The 20,320-nt window shown below is 32.0% G+C and overlaps 1 protein-coding gene across 1 annotated transcript in view; it reads right to left on the bottom strand.

Annotated features, from left to right (window-relative positions):
- EYS (eyes shut homolog) overlaps nt 1-17,617 on the bottom strand; it is a 1,534,343-nt gene extending 1,516,726 nt beyond the window's left edge. The window contains exons 1-2 of the mRNA XM_041742712.1: nt 16,867-17,617; nt 13,213-13,326 (exon numbers count right to left, since the gene is read on the bottom strand). Of these exons, the coding sequence (XP_041598646.1) occupies nt 13,213-13,326; nt 16,867-17,617 (865 nt within the window). The remainder of the gene's footprint in view (nt 1-13,212; nt 13,327-16,866) is intronic.
- Between the last annotated feature and the right edge of the window lie 2,703 nt (nt 17,618-20,320).

Genomic DNA, 20,320 nt, shown 5'->3' with positions numbered 1-20,320 from the left:
CCTCATGAGTAGTCTACCCCATCAAGTAAGACAATGAATTAAGTGTAATTTCCTTATAAATTAAAATATAGGGATCCCTGGGTGGCGCAGCGGTTTGGCGCCTGCCTTTGGCCCAGGGCGCGATCCTGGAGACCCGGGATCGAATCCCACGTCGGGCTCCCGGTGCATGGAGCCTGCTTCTCCCTCTGCCTGTGTCTCTGCCTCTCTCTCTATCTCTCTGTGACTATCATAAATAAATAAAAATTAAAAAAAAATTATATATATATCAAATAATAAGCCCAATTGGGCTAAATGTATATATTATATTAGATTGTGGGTAAGAGGATGATTCAGGTCAGAATGTTATTCTCATAAAAGTAAATGAAAATAAAGGAAAGGAGATGAGGAATTATATGGTTAAAATAAATTGATAAAAGATAGAAGTTGATGGATATCATACGTAATATGTCCCTTCTGTGTAGCAGATAAAAAAGTATATACTACATGGAGATGGGATGAGGGGAAGCGTTAGGAAAAAGTGGTTGAGCAACAAAAAAAGTTTGAGATTTTGGAAAAGTAGCAGTAGACAATCAGAGAAGTTCCTATTTAAGCCCCTAAAACAGATGGCAAATCAAAGTTGAGGGTATTGCTGAGTCTGGAGACGACAGATATATTTTTAAAACCATAAAAAATGTTGAGATTTACATCACCAGTGGTCAGTAACTGTAAAAAGTAGAGAGAAAACACATGATCCGAATAATCCAAACATAACTATATGCATCATAGGGTATGACAGAAGTATGACAACTAAGTTGATTAGTTGTAGAAGAACAAAAATTTTTTGGAAGAAGAAACTAACAATAATCTAGTGCATCTCAAACAGTGAAAATAGTATTTGCATTTTATATACAAGATCTAAGTCACACTTCAAAATAATGCTTTTTTTCCCTCAATAACTGCACGTGAAAAATTTAGATTCATAAAAGTTAATTAAGTGTCTTGGTAAAGATCAATAAACAGCAGATATGGGATCATCTCCAAGTCCTTGAACTCAAAAAACCTATTTTTCCTATCAAAACAAATTGTCTCAGGAGAAATAAAAAATGATTTGGGTTCCAAAAAGGAAATGTAGATTGATTTGGAAAGTGAGAGAATTAGAAGGAAAACTCACTATTTCAAGATGATGATGAGGTTCTTGGCATCTTTATGGGTATGAGTTGCTATAGTAAAATGACTGTGATATTCCTAGGAGTTGAAATAATCAAAGAATTTGAAGTGCTATTTTAAAATAGTGATGATGGGATTTGCAATTGAAAAAAGAAAGATTATAAGCGAGATGTTGGATCCATCAGTTAATGATGTGGAACCAAGAAGAGAGTAAATGACAATGCAGAAAGGAATAGCAAATCTGATATTAGGTGGCTTGATGCTCAAAGAAGGAGGAGGTTTTGAGAGACATGGCTAAAACAATAGTTTAATAAGTGCAAATGTTAGCTAAGAGGAAGCAATAATGGCCTCATGGCACATGTGAGTTAAATAGCAGAATGAGTAACTTTTGCTATAATAAGTTACAGAAGAAGAGGAAACCTGAGGAATCAGGTTTTACAGTAAAGAATCAGTCTTTACAGAGAGAGAAAAAAGAAAAATGTTCTATGGTAGACTATCAAATATGGGCTGCAGCAGTATTTCCAACTAAGTATGGTCTTCCAGAACCTTTGCTTTACACTTCAATCTGAGAAGACTTTTATAGCATCTTTAACAAAAAGAATGTAGAAAGATTATTTTATGTCATCTCTGAGGCTAGGTCATAAAAGGTGATGCAGCTTACTCTTCTCTCCAGAGTCTGGTTGTGGAATCCTGGTACCGTGTTGTGAAAGTTAACATCATGCACAGAGGGTACATGTAAGTATTCCATCCAATATCACCAGCTAACATTTCTGTCAAGAGCCAGCATCACCTTCTAGAACTGTGAAGTTCTAGGTGAATATTATAAGCAATTTTCAGATGATTCTTGTACCCTGCCTTTGAGCCACTCCTCACAGCAATTATGAAAGCAAATTTAAAAGCAAATTGCTGATTCATACGTAAAATAAATGTTGTTATTGATTTAAGCCACTAAGTTTAGGGTCAGTTTATTATACAACAATAAATAAGCAGTAAAAATTCTGTGAGGTAGTTGAAAATGTAAGAGCATAAGAATTAAAAGTGCTGAAAGTGTTGGAAGTGAATAGTAGAGGAAAAATAAAGAAAGGTCTCTTGAGAACCTTAAAACAAAAATAGAGAAAGAGACTTATTTTTTGGCTGAAAATTAGAAAATAAGCCCTTGAAAACTCAAAATTATAGGGTTATATATATATATATATATATATATATATATATATAGGGTGTATATATACATATATAGGGTATATATATATATAATATATATATATTATAGGGTTATATATATATAATATATATATATTATAGGGTTATATATATATATATATATATATATATATATATAGTGTCAAAATGCTGTGAGAGGGAAAAATGTTCATTTGAAAACAATTTTACTTTTAGTTAATGGTATGTAGCCAGACAGTGAATTTTCTATGAGCAAATGCTGAAAAGAATAAGGCACTACTTTGAAATTAGCATCTTAGATTTAATCAGAAATTTACTGGTATGTGAAAATAAAGCTACACGATTTATGTTGTTTTTCCTTACCTAAAGTTTAGACTCATTTTATAAATTTCAGTCTTCCCTGCCAAACACACATTTCCCAGGTATCATCTTTTCATGAAGTAATTTAATTTATTTAAATATGTGTCCTAGACTCAGAAGACAATAAAGAATATCATAGAAATTATTATATAAATTCAGTAAACTAAAAGTATTGTTTGCTCTATATTTCTCAACATATCAAATGCAATTCTTCATTATTCAAATATAATGCTTATTATATGAGTAATAATGATTAAGGAACAATTTTCAGGGGAAAAAAAACACTACAATTGCTATCTTGTAGGAGCAGGTGGTTTCCAAAAGCAGTCATGATGGCAGAGAAACTCCAGTTCCTTATAACACTGCAGCTAAAGTGAAACCTCAGTCCTTAAATACCAATTAGTGGGCTCATCTGTCATGCCGCATACTGTTTAGATTCTACTAGAAAACAGAATAAACTCTATGAAAATTATTCCTTGACAGATCTAAGTTCAGATACATCCAGTGTAGGAGCCAAGGACAGGACTTCTTAAAATGTGCCATTTTGACATATTGAATATTTTGAATTAAAAAGTTACTTAAGAAACAGCTAGTCCAAGAAAAACACCTGATCTCCCTTTATTTCCAATAAGTAAGAGATAAATCTCCCATGTGAAATCTACCTTCCCTGTATCAGGATGTAATGAAATAATCTTACTATCAGGGATAGGAAAACCAGAGCCAAAAAGGCTGAAGAACTACACCTGTTACACTACCTTTGCTAATTTACCACCTCAGCCCAAATTCTGTTTAGAATTCCTTACTAATTGTAGCTCCCAAACATAAGTTTTCTTTGTTCTGCCAATTTCTCATAATTTTATTGTCTCTTTGTATCAAAAGTAAAAAAAAAAAAAAAACTGGCTGCCTTGATCACTTCTTCAAGTCTCAATTTCATTATTGGGCCTCTTCCACATAATTTAAACTTATTTCTCTTTCTCCTGTTGATCTTTCTCATATCAAATTAATTCTTAAATCAGCTAGAAGAATTTTGAAGGGTTGAGAAAAAATTTCTCCACAACACCATCATATCAGGTATAGCCATCAAAATTGATCTATCATAGATAGGTAGACAAATATACCAATGGAATGAAACTAACGCATAAGTGACAGAAAAATAAATTACTTTCTTTACAAAATTACTGAATGATCTCATTAAAATATATATCTTAATATAATTTCTTAATTTATATTATTTTAAAAGGTACTCTTTAGCTTGATAAAGAATTCCACTGAATTGCAGCACAATTGGTATCAAAACATATTGCTAATTTGCAAACATTTCTTGAATCAAGAAATTCTCATTTTGGGGGACATTTCTAAAAATGCTCCTAAATATGTATGCAGTTAATAATGTTGTTAAGGTAAGACTGATCATAATGAAGAGGGTTGTAAAAAATTGGAATTTTTGATTATTGTAATCAAATCGACAAATTAAAGAAACCAAACATGATCATATATACTGAAAAGGATGTTTATGATACTTTAGTAATTCTTTTTTTTTTTTAAGATATTATTTATTTATTCATGAGAGACACAGAGAGAGAGAGAGGCAGGGACACAGGCAGAGGGAGAAGCAGGCTCCATGCAGGGAGCCTGAGGTGGGACTCCATCCCAGGTCTTCAGGATCAGGCCCTGGGCTGAAGGTGGCGCTAAACCACTGAGCCAACCGGGCTGCCCTACTTTAGTATTTTTTGTGTTGGGATTTCATAGCTAGCATTAAAAATAGTATCATTGAATATTAACAGACAAAATAGAATAATAAAACTACCTATAGGATAAAACATTCTGTAACTTCAACTTCCTAGATTTTTATTTTCAAGTTTTTTTCATTAAATAAAAGTTGAAGCCATATGTTAAGAAATGCTTCTGTAACTAAAAAATAAGTTTATGGCTATTTCCCATAAAACACATTTCAAAGTCCCAAGAAGGAGTAATTAGAGAGTTTCTGCATGGGATTCTATAAATTGTCACACCTGTTTACTTGAACAAAGAATTAAAACATGCAGACTTCAACAAAATTCAAGAACTCATTAAAAGACTTACACTGCACCAACAGAAAATACTTAATATAGAAAAAAGCATCAATAATTTTCAAGCAGTCATCAAGTAATGTTTAAATCACTGAAACTGACAAATCAGAAGTGAAAAATTACCACAATTATATAGGCAGTATTATTGCAATGTACAGAACAGCTGTCACTAATGAGAGCCAGTTCAACATTCTACAAGGGAAAGTATTGGTACATTCAATATTACAAGGCTAAAAGTGGCTTTTATACTTTTTTCACTTTAAAAACAAAATAATAATGTCATTTTCATAGTTGGTATGAAAAGTGAACACATTATGAGTCAAAGATAAGCAGATAGTCACATTAACCACATGGCAATGTGTAGCCAGATCATATCTTTCATTTTTAAGAAATAATATATTTAATATTCTTTCAGGATCCTAATAAAACACCTAGCAAAACTGTGATCTTTTTCCTTCTATATATTACAACAAGTGTATAATACTCAAATATAACCTTGTGACTTAAGATTGAAAGGCATTTTTTGCTTCGTATCTATTCTCAAGTATGTCTGTCAGAAGAGAATCATAATACTTTGAATTCCTTCAAGATTAAGAATAGCCCCCTGTCTCTTACTTTCTTGATTATGAAACATTTATTCAATACCTTATATGTGCTGCAAGATGGGGTTGTAAATTTGACTAGATTGCAGGCTTTGCTGCCAAGGACTTTGTAAATCGTAGGAGTAAAGGAAGTGAATTTTGGAGAAAGAAAGGAAAAGAAAGGGGACTTCATCCTAGAGAAGGTAAAAACTATGAGCAAAATCAGGGGAAATGGGAATGTTTATTATTTATTCATAGGACAATCACTAGAACTATTTGAATACAGAAGATGATTGTTTTAGAAGTAGGTTAATAAAACGAGATAGAAGTATAAATACTCAAATGCTAGTGGGAAACAAAGAGACCAGGTTTCACTGTACTAGGAAAATAGAAGAAATACACATTGAATGAAGAGTTATGTCAAGCAATAGCAAAAGTAGCAACAGCTAAAATTAATTGCATACTTATTCTGTGTCTGTCATTTTACCAGTATTTTACATGAGTTGTTTCATTTAGTCCTCAGAGAAAAAAAGTGAGATGAATATGTCAATTATCATAATTTTACAGATCAGAAATTTAAAATTTAAGACCTTAAATAATATTCTAAATATCAGAAAGCTAGGGAATTGTAGAGTTGGTCTTGGAACCCAAGTCTGCCTAACTCCAGTGGTAATCTATATTAACCACACCTATGCTGTGTTTCTTATATAATTTATTCTACACAGTGAGTGCGGAAGACGTGTTATATTTTCTTCATATTGTAAATAAAGTAATAAAAAATTACATGACTAAAATTTATATATCATTATTATGTAATCCAATAAACAAATTTATTTAACTCTCAATTCCATCTTTCTACCATGTAATATAAGCAAAGGAAAAGTAATTAGAATCTTTTGAAAAAGAAAGTATCATTTAAAATTATATGTTTAGAAAATTAAGTTGGTTGTACTAAGTAAAATTATTTGGGTAAGACATAATATATTAATCATAGCTACTCAATTGTCTTTCTCTAGAGGTTCAGCTTCTTGACGGTGCTCCATTTACCAAAGCTGGCTCATGTATAATTGTGAATTTAATTAAAAAATATTTACCATTGGGTGCCTGGGTGGCTCAGTCAGTTAAGCATCTGCCTTTGGCTCATGTCATGATTCCAAGATCCTGGGATTGAGCCCTGAATTGGGCTCTCTGATCAGCAGAGAGTCTGCTTCTCCCTCTGCCTCTCCACTTGCTCATGCTCTCACACTCTCTCTCTACTAAATAAATAAAATATTTAAAAAATATTTACCATCGTATGTCAAGTGAAGTCAGAATTACTTTGCCAAAAATTGATCCTTATGCCTAATTATATATACTTGATGCTTAAGGTAACAGATATCTATATGGTGGTCCCTGTTTAGAGTCTTTGAAAAATTACCTGTTTCAAAGTTAAGAGAGAAAAGTTCTGGAGATTGAAAAAAAAGAAGCGAGTGCATAAGAGAAATATTGACATTGGTGATTGTGTTATTTTACACTACTATGAATACCTTCTTTCAGATGAACTTTCTTTTTTAAATTTTATTTATTTATTCATGAGGGGGGGGGGAGGGAGAGAGAGAGAGAGAGGCAGAGACACAGGCAGAGGGAGAAGCAGGCTCCATGCTGAGAGCCCAATGTGAGACTGGATCCTGGGACTTCAGGATCACGCCCTGGGCCAAAGGCAGGCGCTGAACGGCTGAGCCACCCAGGGATGAACTTTCTAACAGAAAACTATAAAACTGTCTAAAAGCACCCCAACTCTCTTCATAAGAAAACAAAATTGTACCTATGTATGATGATGGAAGTTAACTAGACTTATTGCAGTGACCACTTTCCATTATATGCAAATATCAAATCATGTTGCATATCTGAAACTAATATAATGTTATATGCCAATTATATTTCCAACTTAAAAAAATATTAAACACATACACACACAAAACCCACAAAGTCCTTACAAAATGAACAAATCCAGCCAGAGGTAGAAAGCATCAGTAAACAAAACAAACAAAATCAACAGAAATTAATTTGAAAAAAAGTTACAAGGAGAAAAATAACTGAACTAAAATGAATAGTGCCAGTGACAAGTAGGAAAATAATAAGGTGTCTACCAAATGTGTAATTGTAGAAGTAAAGGAGAGAGGGACTTTGGCAGTAAAAAATAATTGAAAATAATGGTCTAAAACTTTCCAAACATAGTGAAAAATATTAGTTTACCATCTGAGAAGTTGGATAATCTCTACGTAGGACAAATACAAAGAAAATCATTCCCATGCAGGGTACAGTCAAAAACCAAAATATAAAATTACTAAATAGGAGAAAAAAAGAGATATCCATAGAGAACAATAATGCAAATGATAACTGACTTCATATGAGAAATAATGAAGGCCAGAAGACAGTATTATCAAGTCAATGAATTGTCTCTATGTTAAAAAAATGAATAAATTAAATTCAAATCAATGAAGAAAGATAACTTAAAAATGGCAAAGCAAGTAAGTCTTACTGGTTCTCAGGATCTATAGAATCCTATTTGTCTATATAACTATACATCGACACTGCCTCACTGTTAATATTTAATTAACTTTTCACTGAACAGACCAGTGAAACAACATTATATACTGGCTTATGACAATAATATCATTGGAGTAAAAGAATCCAAGTTATACTTGTATTTCCATCATTTTCTCAAAAGGTTAAATAGAAATGAGATTAATTATTTTGTAGACTTGCTTTCTGGTAAAAAGAAAGACACATGATAAATAGTAATTAAATATTTATTCAATAGTAATGAAAAGACAAAGTGTCACAACATATGTTTTATAACTTTATATTATGTACTTTATTGGGCATTTAAGTCTTTTCATTGGTAATCAATTTATGCTGTCATTTATTATTACAAGAAATAAAAAAAATCATGATCATCCTGATCCTATAATTATCAATAATTACTATTTATAGACTGAATAAAATATACTAGATATTGAGTAGATGCATAAATTGTCTCCAGACTATTTACACTCGGATGGGGAACACTTGAATTCATTGCTCTGTCAATAAAAGGAGGATTTTCACAATAGAAGGAAGACTAATCAGAAGGTGCAAAGTGAACCTCAGTTCTTTGTCAGGATAAGTAGGGTAAATAGCAAAGGAAATAATCAATGTTAGTAATTAGATATAGAGCCTTTGCTTTTCAGTGCTATGTTACTGTGGATTAAGCTGTCCTTAGAACTATATAGGTCATCATCAATGTTGATAATGATCACAGTGACTAGAGAATCAAGAAAATACCACATAATGAAGTTTGACATTGTAAAAATAATAATTATCCCGAGTAAAGTACATGAACTTGTTCCTAGTCAACATCTAAAGAACTATGTACATCATTAAATGTGTTAGATTAACTTGTGTAAATATTTGCCATAATTTTAACTCCAAATTTTATGAATGCTAAACCTCAGAGTTGAGTGTACAGGTAGAGTGCCTATCAGCTCATGTAATATGATTAACTATTCGCAATATTTAACAAATTACACTTATGGAGAATAAGGACTAGTTCAATTATCTACATGGCTGGGGGTTAGAACCAAGGTCAAACTGAGAGATTAATTTTCCAACCTTTATCAGAATTGAGATTCAAATAGGATTAAAGTTCAATTATTAAAAATGAAAAAAATATATCTGATTTAGCTCCTGCTAGCTTTTCTTTCCATGAACAAAATACTATTTTCCATAAATTCTACCTACTTATAGATGCTTTAAAAATTGAGAAACCTACTTTGTACTGGAAAATATTCTGCTCACCTTCTGATGTAAACTGATTTAAACTACTAATGAAATGTCATATAGTACCTGTTACTACGCAGACTAGACCTCCTGTTATCTGAGGTTTTCAAACCTAAAAAATTGATTATTCTTCCAATACCATGCCATGGTTTCTTTAAATCATTTATCTTGGGTACGAATCCCAGCTTGCCTTGCAAATAAATCTTTTTGAATTTTGAAACTAAAATTGTTTTTTTTCCAGTGATAAATTAGTCCTAAACTGACTGAAGACTTTATTTTCTGACAATCACTTGTTATTATATCAAACTCATATTTTAAAAGTGTGAAAGTAAGCCAGGAATTAACCAAGTATAGAATGAGAATTTTCATAGTTCCTTGAATTGCTCAAAAAGATATAGTAATTTTTTTTCAATAAACTTTACAGAGTTATAAAATTATAGCAAGTCACTTTATAATAGATACATAAATCTCATATAACATTTGAAATTTAGAATTACAATAAAGAGTATAATTTCATACAGTTTTTATTAGATCTTTATTAATTCTACTTTTATAATGTCTGAGATTGCAGTTTGACCTCACAGTTAATTATTCTTATTCATACTCTTTCATAATATTTGAGGTGTCTTAAAATTTAGGAATATGTTTTCTTCTAAAGGATCACTACTATTAAAATAGGATTGGTGTACTCTATAGCTTTTGTTTTTGCAGTATTTAATTAAATCGATTAAAGATTGATAGATACGTACATATATACATACACACATACATATGTACTTTATAAGGTTTAAAAATGTGATGTTTCCTGTACATTTTTTTGGTTATGGCTTTAAATCACAGGATAATGCAATAAATAGGTACCAAAAAATAACCCAATCTGTAATAGTTACTAGATCTTTTAATAGAGTCATCATCCTTGTTTGCTAATGATAGCACCCAGGGCCAAAGGCAGGCTCCAAACCGCTAAGCCACCAAGGCATTCAATTAGCATCTATTTTAAATGCTAGTAATTATCACAGAAGACTGCCTGCCAATGATGAATTAGGGGTTGATGCAGAAGGCATTCTTATGTATTACTCTGTGAAACATGTCTTTTCATTTAGATCGAGTGACTGTCCCAAAATGATTTTCCTCATTTTCTACTGCAAGTTTCTCTGTACACATACAAGTAAAATGATAGTTATATAAATGTGTCAGCTCAATTAACACAATAATTTCACACAATTAAAAGATTCTAGCTGCTTGATATTAGTAAAATTACAGACTTCAAATAAATCATCAGTTAATTTCAATAATCATTTGATTTTTCCATTTAATTAATTGAATTAAGTAGAAAGTTTTACAAGTTTATTCTATTGGAGGCAAGATATCTGATGATATTAGGAATGCTTTTGAAAATTCAGTCAAGTTGTTCAAAGATAAAGTTATTTGTTCTTGTGTTAAAATCATAGAAAAAATTGGTTAAGTATATCTTGATATATACATTTTTTATTAAGTTGAGAAAAGGCTGGAATTAACTTGGAATTTATTGTGGTGCACACATAATTCATATTTTAATCCAAATGAGTGATATTCACATAATTGAAACAGAACATATAGTTGCAAATTTTACAAATAACTTTAAATATTCACAGGACATTTTTTATAAACAAAGCTGATAGGAGGGGGGAGAAACACGTTACATGGCAGTATAGTTTATTTTGCTGCTGTCCATCAACATTTGGATTTTAGAAACGTTTAAGCTTCTGAGGAGTGATTGCTAATAAATCCAATGTCTCAATGACATTTTAGTGAAAGAATCCTCTAAATTTTGGTTGCAACTTGTTCAAAATCAGTAATAAGCATTTACTCAAACAGCTTAATAAATTAAGTACACTCAAAAAATCAGTTTTTGAAAGTTTTAGTGAGTAGTATTTATTTTTAAAAATACATTAAAATGTATTTCTATATAACACAACAGAGACACTGAACATATTAAGTAAGTTCAAAAGTCCATAATATTATACATGCTATAATTGTGCTTGGGAATAACTGGAGTTGTGGGAAGAACTATTTGAGGAAGATCGTATATTTTATGCATAAATTTATGTACCAGAACATAATGGAAATAAATTGGGAAGCCCTACAACTTTGCAGCACCTAAGACTGGCCAAACATTCAAATGAACTATATATGAAGATCATTGATTTCATAAAGCTTTTCTTTGAAAATGTTTGTCAAAGAAAGTAATAGTGAACAGAATATGGCTCCTATGAAAAAAATCTGATTTGTGCATTTTACACAAAAAAACTGAATTGAGACTAAACTTCATTTAGCAGATTTCTATTGAGATTAACAGGAACCTAAATAGTTCAGTGAAAATGTCCTCAATTAAGAATGGCATAGTTAGGAGTCAATTGAAGACATTAACAATTTCAATTTATTAATCATAAATGCAACTCTGAAGAGGGTATAACTTCATAAAAATTATTATTTTATTTTTTATTTTATTTTATTATTTTGTTCTATTATTTATTATGATGATGAAAATTATTATTAGAATAAGACCACAATAAAAATATTCATTCTAGGGCAGCCCGAGTGGCTCAGCGGTTTAGCACCGCCTTCAGCCCAGGGCGTGATCTTGGAGTCCCGGGATGGAGTCTCACATCGGACTTCCTGCATGGAGCCTGCTTCTCCCTCTGCCTGTGTCTCTGCCTCTCTCTCTCTCTGTCTCTCATGAATAAATAAATAAATAAATCTTAAAAATATATATTCATTCTTCAGAAAAATATTTGCAACATATTATTTAGAGATAACTATGGCTTAATATAATTTCTGCTTATATTATTTTGTAATGTCAGATAATCAGTAAAAAGTATGTTTTAAAATTCCCTTTCATTTGTAGAGTACAAAGATCAAATTATAATTATTTTCTTTAAAAATAATTTTATTAAAAATAATTTTTGAATAGGACTACTTTATGTGTCTGCTGATTTAATTAAACCGATTTGTTTGTCAATAGATAAATATTTCAAATATTATATAACTGCTTTTAGCTACTTCTTTTTCTCAAAAATATCATGGTTTGGAAGATATATCATATAGTTTCCATACATATGCAGGATACAGCAAAATACTGTACAAAATTTCAACTCATAAACTCTCTTGAGGAAAGAGAAGACTTGGGGGATAAAAGACCTGAAAAGATTTTTTTGAAGACCGTAACTGGAGTCATTGCCAGCACTGTGGCCAACCCTTCCCACTAAGGAACAGTGGCTGATGCCAATATCTCTGTGGCTCTACCAATATTTCAAATCTCCCTGAGCAGAGTTAGGAGGAGGGACCTGCAGGAGAGACCTTAAGAGTTATTACCATTCTCTGTAATTTGGAAGACATGCATTGTTTTGTTGCACTCCCACAAAAGGAGTCTGTAGGTGTCTTCTAATTGTAGCTGGAGACACCCCTGCTTAAAGACATTTTGAAGAGAGACAGATATACTGATGATGAGTTATATTTCCCCAAAAATGGGAAACTGTAGAAGAGCTTAAAGATGAGACTGGAATGGCTTAAATATATTTTCATGATTTAAACATTTAATCAATAGTTAAGAAAGCATTTGTTTAAACAGTGATTTCATTCCACATATTTAAATTCATTTGAGAAGAAATAAAAAATTTTTTACACTTCATAAAAGGGGATTTGTCTGTAATGACATGTTACATAAGGAAATAAGTTAGATATAATTATGCAAAGTATGTGCAAAATGTGCAAAATTATGCAAATTATGTGCACTACATCTAAAAATATTTCAGAACTTAAGAACAAAATATACTTTGTCATGGTGAAAAATTTGTCAACTGGTGTCCAAAACTCATCTTATATTACGGAATATTTAGCAGGATCATTTAATTGCTAAGTGAACTGATTATATTGATTAAGCATATCCCTAAAGCAAGGTCAGAATGTAGAACCTCCAAAATTGTATTTTTCAGTAATTAATGAAATATTTCAAATTTAATTTGAGGTAAATAAGGCAAAATTAAAGTGATTTGTATGCACGCATACATACATACATACATATGTGCATTTTTTACCTGAAAATGGCTCATCACATTCACAGATGAAATTATTTGTAGTAATATTGCCATAATTCCCATGGAAACAGATATGTGGTTGACACTGGTCAATAATTTCTGAACAATTTATGCCTATTCAAAAGAAAGAAATCAAATTTTCAATGAGATTAAAAACATTTACAATGTATATAATTAACTATGGTCATCAATTTTCCCCAGATTCTTTAATAATGATATACATAAATAAATAATCTGTCAAAACATGATCAATAAATTCAAATTATGAAAATCAACTAAAGCTTAGATATCAACAATGAATACTACAGTTTGGGTCAGAAGATGGAAAACTGATGTCAAACGTTTTGAAATTGATTTTTTGGTTTTGTATCAATTTAATACATCATAATGGAGTATATTTTATAATTTCTTCAACATACACTGGAGCCCTGCAGGGGTAACTTATGAAGTGACACATTCAAAAGTATATTGTGCCTTAGCCCTATCACCTAGCCAGGATGATAATTCAATAAATAGAGGAAATGTGAAAGATTTGCACCTTCTGAGGTGGAACCAGGGCATAAAGTTTTAGTCAAGCAAGTTGAATAAACTCTAGAGATCTGCTATACACATTGCCTGTACTGTCAACAATTTTATATTGTACACTTAAACATTTATTAAGAGGGTAAATGTCATATTAAGTGTTCTTTCCACAATAAAAATATGTAAAGTAAAATAATAAAGTTAAATCTAAAACAATGGGGATAAAGAGAAAAGGCTACTCAGATTCTAAGAAATTATGCACAAACTTTCAACTCTGCATTTTCTTGCCCTATCTGTTCTATCAAACTTTCAAATCTTAGTAATTCAAACTACTGTGGTCCTACAATATCACGTGCCATAATCTTTCATAGCATACTTTTCTATATAGCTCATAATATCCTCTGTAGAGAACATGCCTAGAAAATTCCAGAGCATGGCAAATGGACACATGTTACTCTAAAACAGTTGCCCATAGTTTAGCAATAGGCCAGCTACCCCTCCATTCTAACTGAATTCTTAATTTAATTTGTAAGCAGTTTTTGCCATTATCATTGATTCCTTTCAAGTTCTTTATAGACTGAAAGCCCTGCCTCAATAATAATACACAACCCTTTTTCCTTCATTTACCTCCAATCTCTAACACAATGAAAATTTAAATAAATATAATTATGTGACAAATATTTCCATGTATAAAAACTAAATTAACAATAGAATGGCCAATAGGTCATATCGTATTTCAGTCTTACTGTCATGGGCTAAATTGTGAGCCCTCAAAATTCATTTTTGCAATCCTAACTTCCAGGACCTCATAGTGTGACTGTATTTGGAAATAGAATCTTCTAATAAAGGTAATAAAGATTAAATAAAGGTAATAAAGATTAAATAAAGGTAATAAAGATTAAATGAGTCCATTGAGGTAGGTCCTAATCAAATGTGACTGATGTTCTTCTAAGAAAAATATTTGGACATATGGACCATCCAGAGGAAAGACACAGGAGAACAAGGGCTGTGTACAGACCTAGGAGTGAGGCCTCAGAAGAAACCAATCTTGACACGACACTTTGATCTTTAACATTTAGCCTCTAGATTGTGAGAAAATAAATTTCTGTTGTTGAATTTACTCAAGCAATGTACTTTGTTATGGTATCACTAGCAAATTAATACAGTTAATATTCTCAATTTCTTTGGTAATTCTATGTATTTCTGTATCATCTGAGATGGAAAATTGAAGCAATTATAATTAAAGGGCATTATGCTATATGCTCAGTATTATGGTGTTTAATCTTTAATGATTTAAATTATCTATGGTGTGTTTCTAATAAATAAACATTGGATAGAAACAAATCACTATATGTGACTAAAATAAAATCATTAATATAGCCTTCTATGACATATGATTACATATGTGCCAATTAATATTCTAATAGATGGTAGAAATTTTCTGGCCAAATATTTATTTAAAATTCTTTGGCCAAACTAAAATGTATACTTGAGGATCTCTCAATTAAGTTGCTTTTTCATTCACCCCAAATCAGCAATTCGAGTGCTTTCACTTTTTTGCTGACCTGTCTTATTTTAATTACCTGATAAACTCCAGGAAAAGTCAAGGTTACTTAAATCTTTGTTCACCACTGCCAGTAAGAGTAAAATGAGAATTTGATCCCAGTTATAGGCAGAGGTTGTATCAATATTGTATCAATATTGCTAGAATTAACTTCTGAAATGGTCTTAGTACTTCCCTACTGTAAAATCTAAAAGATTGGCTTAGATTAATTTTACAGCCTACAAGAGTTTATTGAGATATTTTATTATACAGTCTTCTCAAACTTGGATCCAATAGTCTTCCCAAGCACAGGGAAGAAAAACATTGTTGAAGTCCCCTAAAGCCTACCTGAAAGAATTTACACTTGTATCCCTGAGCCTCATCTGTTCTAGTCATATCTACTGCTCACCCTCTTGACCAAATGTACTACCAATCTGTTGCTTGCTTTCCTACACTATCATTACAAACTGTGTCAAGCAATTCCCTTTGTTAGATCATCCTTCTCTTACCTATTACCCTTGTAAGTCTCTATGCCAGGTCTCTAAATTCCCAGTAAAAGAAATCCTTTCATAAATTTCTACAGATTAAGTTTTTCTCTATATTTCTCAATGTTTCTCTTCATTTCCCTCTGATCACCCAAATTCCATAGTAAACTTTCAAAAAGTGATAGTTGATTTTCCGTTAAATCCTGACTTCAATCTCAGGTAGTATACTTTACATTGTTTTTAGATTGCTGGCTTCATTTACTCACCAAATGTCTTCTTTTTACAGCCTTTCCTCATCATTGTCTCTAATTTAGTTTATTATAGCCAGGTTAATTAATTATGTCAAATTATTTCCTTCCTTTCCACTATTATCTATCAATCACTTCATAGGGCTGCACCAACATCCATTAAGAACATTGCTCTTGGGGCTCAATCAGTTAAGTGACCTACTCTTGATTTCTGCTTAGGTTATGATCCCAGCATCATGAGACTGAGCCCCATGACAGACTCTGAACCGGGCATGCAGCCTGCTTTCTTAAGAGCATGCTCTCTCTCCCTCTCCCTCTGCCCCTACTCTACCCCAGGTTGAGTGTGTGTGTGCTCCCTCTTTCAAAAAAAAAGAACATTACTCTTGGCACACAGTTATCTTTTCCTTTCCAATTCTGCCAAGCAACTTCATGCCTTCCCCACAACCACATATATTTTTATCTTCCTCCACTCAGATACACACTTAATTCCCAGAACTGTTTAAACTAAATACCATAAGCTTAGAAATTTTATTCTATGACTAATATTACTCTGATAATGTTTTTTTTAAATGTATGATACATTAAGAGTGAATTTTGAGAAGGATGTGAAAATATATACTTCAGGGTAAAATATGTTTTTAAAAACCCTCTTATTTAAATAAGAAAAAAATAATTTAGATAATTTGCCTGAATGTAATTTTGTGTGTCCAAATTCCAACTTTAGCCCATTCTAAAAAATCTACAAAATTTTTGAAGTTTAGTTTTGTTTTTTTTTTTTTTTTTGGAAAGTAACAGTTAAGGAACTGTTTATTTTCCTATTTTAATAGAATTATGTTATTTTTTTAAATAATCTTACCTGTAAATGGTTGGTGACAGATACATTCATATCCTTGCTTATTCCATTTTCCTCTTTTATTAATGCAAATGCCATTATTTTCACATGGTTTATAAAAACATGCATCAAGTTCCTGGCAATATTTTCCAGAAAATGGAGGCTGGCAATGGCAGTTGTATGTCTTGCTCCAAACTTCAGTAAGACATTTACCATGCCCAGAGCAAAATTCTGAACTCAGAGATTCCTGGCAGAACTGTTCTTTCACTGTCACATTTAGTCGTAGCCCCAGGTGACAAAGCGATGGACCACTTGCTGTTACTGTAATAAAATAATGTGTCCCAACACTCAGCCACTGTGAATTAACAGTATGCATTCCTTTTAGTTTGCAACCAAAAAGTAACTGATCTTCAGTTGTGGTGTTTTGCAGACAGTCAATGAATGATGCTTTAGAAACATTCATCAGATTTATTTCTGGAGACTGAAGAGATGGTTCGGAAGAAATTACAAGGATGTCTCCCAATTGAATTTGCAAAGGGCAAATCTGGGGAACAACTTGATTGCCTGAAGTATTCATTTTAGTATTTACATCCCCAAACCAGCAATCTCCATAGAAGTCCATGCAGATGTTTCCTGTTAGTGTCCAATTCACCACATATGATAATGGCTGTGTATGCCATTCTTCCACAAACTTCCATTTACATGTTGTTTTTCCATTTATAAATGTGCTATGAAGAACCACTAGGCTCAGAAGCATAATTGATTTGTTAATCATTTTGGGAAATTGTATTTTATAGTCTGTCATGAAAGTGTCATAAAGAATTGCTGCAAAATGGTTTTTAGTATTGCAGAAAATTTCCAAGCAGAGATTTTGTTCAAGGATCCTAGGAGTTGGCTTTTCTCCTGTTCCCAAAATGCAAATGGACTGATGACAGTAGATTTTGACCAACAGTAGACTTCAACTGGTTTAAATTTCCCTTTAAACAAAAAAGATACATTATTAGTGAAGTTTTTCCTAAGTTACTTAATGGTATACACAATTCTAAGCTGGTTTTTGTAAGGACTGTGCTGCTACCATCTAGATACCTTCTTTGTGAAACTAGGCTAGAAAAAATGTGGCGAAGATATGTTGCATCTCATCCTGCCCTATAGAATTACATGCTTCTGAAACTTTTTTTAAAGATTTTGTTTATTTACTCATGAGAGACACATAGAGAAAGGCAGAGTTATAGGCAGAGGGAGAAGCAGGCCCCTCGCAGGAAACCTGATGAGAGACTTGATCTCGGGACTCTGGGACCATGCCCTGAGCTGAAAGGCAGATGCTCAATGACTGGGCCTCCAAGTCATCCCATTTTGGTTTTGTTACATAATTAAACCGACAATTTACTGCAGTCTTTTGTATGTTCTCTTTACACCAAGCTTCAACAATACTGAAATACAGGAATAATCAAAATCCTTCATTTATGGATGGTTTTAATTTTCTTCAGATTAGAAGTACTCCACTTGATTAGGTTTAGGAAAGTACTTTAAAAGCACCATCCATAAAATAATAAGAAGAATGATTTAAATATAATGTTTATGTAATATTTTCATATATTCATATGAGCATACGAATATATGTTTTAGGTAAGCTAAAACACACCTGTTGGTGACAAATCGGGTATTAGAAAAATCCTCTAATCCAGGAGGTGGGAATTCTCAGATATAAAAGGTATTCTAGGAAATTCTGTCATGTAAACAAATAAACCCATAACACTTCACCAAACTTCTGTAGAAATGTGGGCATATAGTAGGTAAAGAAGAAAAGGGAAGTGTAAAATGGAATAATGGAAGGATGATAAATCAAAGTTGCATGGTAATGATTTATCTTTCATTATTCACTACTGATGGGAAGGGAGGGGGACATGGCATTAATTCTGTCTGGAAGGCATCATTACTCCCAGAGGTAAAACAAAACAAACAAAAAATCCCACCAAAAACAAAACAAATAACAATAAAACCAAAAGAGAGAGAGAGAGAGAGAGAGAGAGAGAGATTTGAGATTTAATAAATTGACCCAATAAAAAACAAATAGTAACTACAACTAATTGGGGGTTTTCTCTGTTTAAATCACTCCAGTACTTGATTAATGATAAAAATACCGGTGTTCCTGGGTGGCTCAGTTAGTTAAGCCTTCAACTCTTGATTTTACCTCTGAACATGATCTCCTTGTCTTGAGATCAAGACCTGCATCCCTCTCAGCATGGAATTTGCTTGTGATTCTTTCCCTCTGCCTCTGCCCCTCCCTCACTCACATCCTCTACCCCCACTCAACATGCACTCTCTCTCACTCTCTCAAAATAAATAAATAAAATCTGTAAAAAACCCTGTAGTCATCACAACAAAAGTTAAGTTCTACAAAGAAGATAAATAATATCATGAAAAACAGTTCTTTTGACCTCAGTTATATTATTCATTCTACAGTTTAAGACCACATTGGTTTAATTTTCTTTACTCTTACATAGATAAGGATCTATTAAATATATTCATTCAAAGAAACTAACATAGAAGTATTAACACCATAGTATTGAAGATTGAGTTAGACTATATAAGAACATAGAAGCCATTTAATAATGATAGCTTTTGTTTTGTTATTGTCCAATTTCACTCAGCAAGTAAGCAGCATGTCTTGGATTAAAATCCAGGTTTATCAGATTCAAAATCCCATCATTTTTCACTATACCTTGATGGTCAATTAAATATTTTAAGTGATTTATGCCATTATATGATGTAATTAATGAGTTACTTCATACCAAATATTTATCTTAAGTCCATTAAAAAATGATTTGTTTATTTTAGACAACTGCATGGGGGTGGGGGGAGAAGAAGAAGGAGAAGCTTAAACAGACTCTACACTGAGCATGGAGCCAAGAAGAGACTCAATATCACAACCCTGAGATCATGGCCTGTGCTGAAACCAAGAGCCGGATCCTTAACCAACTGTGCCACCCAGGTGTCCTAAATCCAAATCCTTAATGGCCATCTAGATCACGTAGAAACTAAATTTGAGTTGTAAATTTCCTCTTTGAAAATTCAGTTGTTGGTATTATAAATCTATAAAATATAAATTCATATAAATATTACCTTAAAATATGCATATGGGAAAGGTAAAATTATAACTTCTCTAGAATTAAAAGTTATGTATGATCATATTCATTTCAAACATGTTAGTCACAACTTCTAAATATAAATGAACAATCTTACTAAGATTTAAAAATACTTTAAACAAATACATGTTACCCCAATCTATGTGCAAAGCAATATGCAAGGTACTAGAGATTCATCAATGACCAAGTGAAATGAGATACCAATGTAAAAAATTAAGGGCTTAATGAAGGAAACAGAATTATTAGTCAAGCAACATTGTTAATTATCTAAATAATAGTCTAGAGAACTATGAAACTATGTAGCAGGGATGTTAATAGTACATAAGAGTAAG

Source organism: Vulpes lagopus, chromosome 1 (assembly GCF_018345385.1).
Source record: "Vulpes lagopus strain Blue_001 chromosome 1, ASM1834538v1, whole genome shotgun sequence".
Taxonomy (NCBI): domain Eukaryota; kingdom Metazoa; phylum Chordata; class Mammalia; order Carnivora; family Canidae; genus Vulpes; species Vulpes lagopus.
The sequence above is the reverse complement of the archived record's forward strand: the minus strand, read 5'-3'. Positions and strand labels throughout refer to the sequence as shown.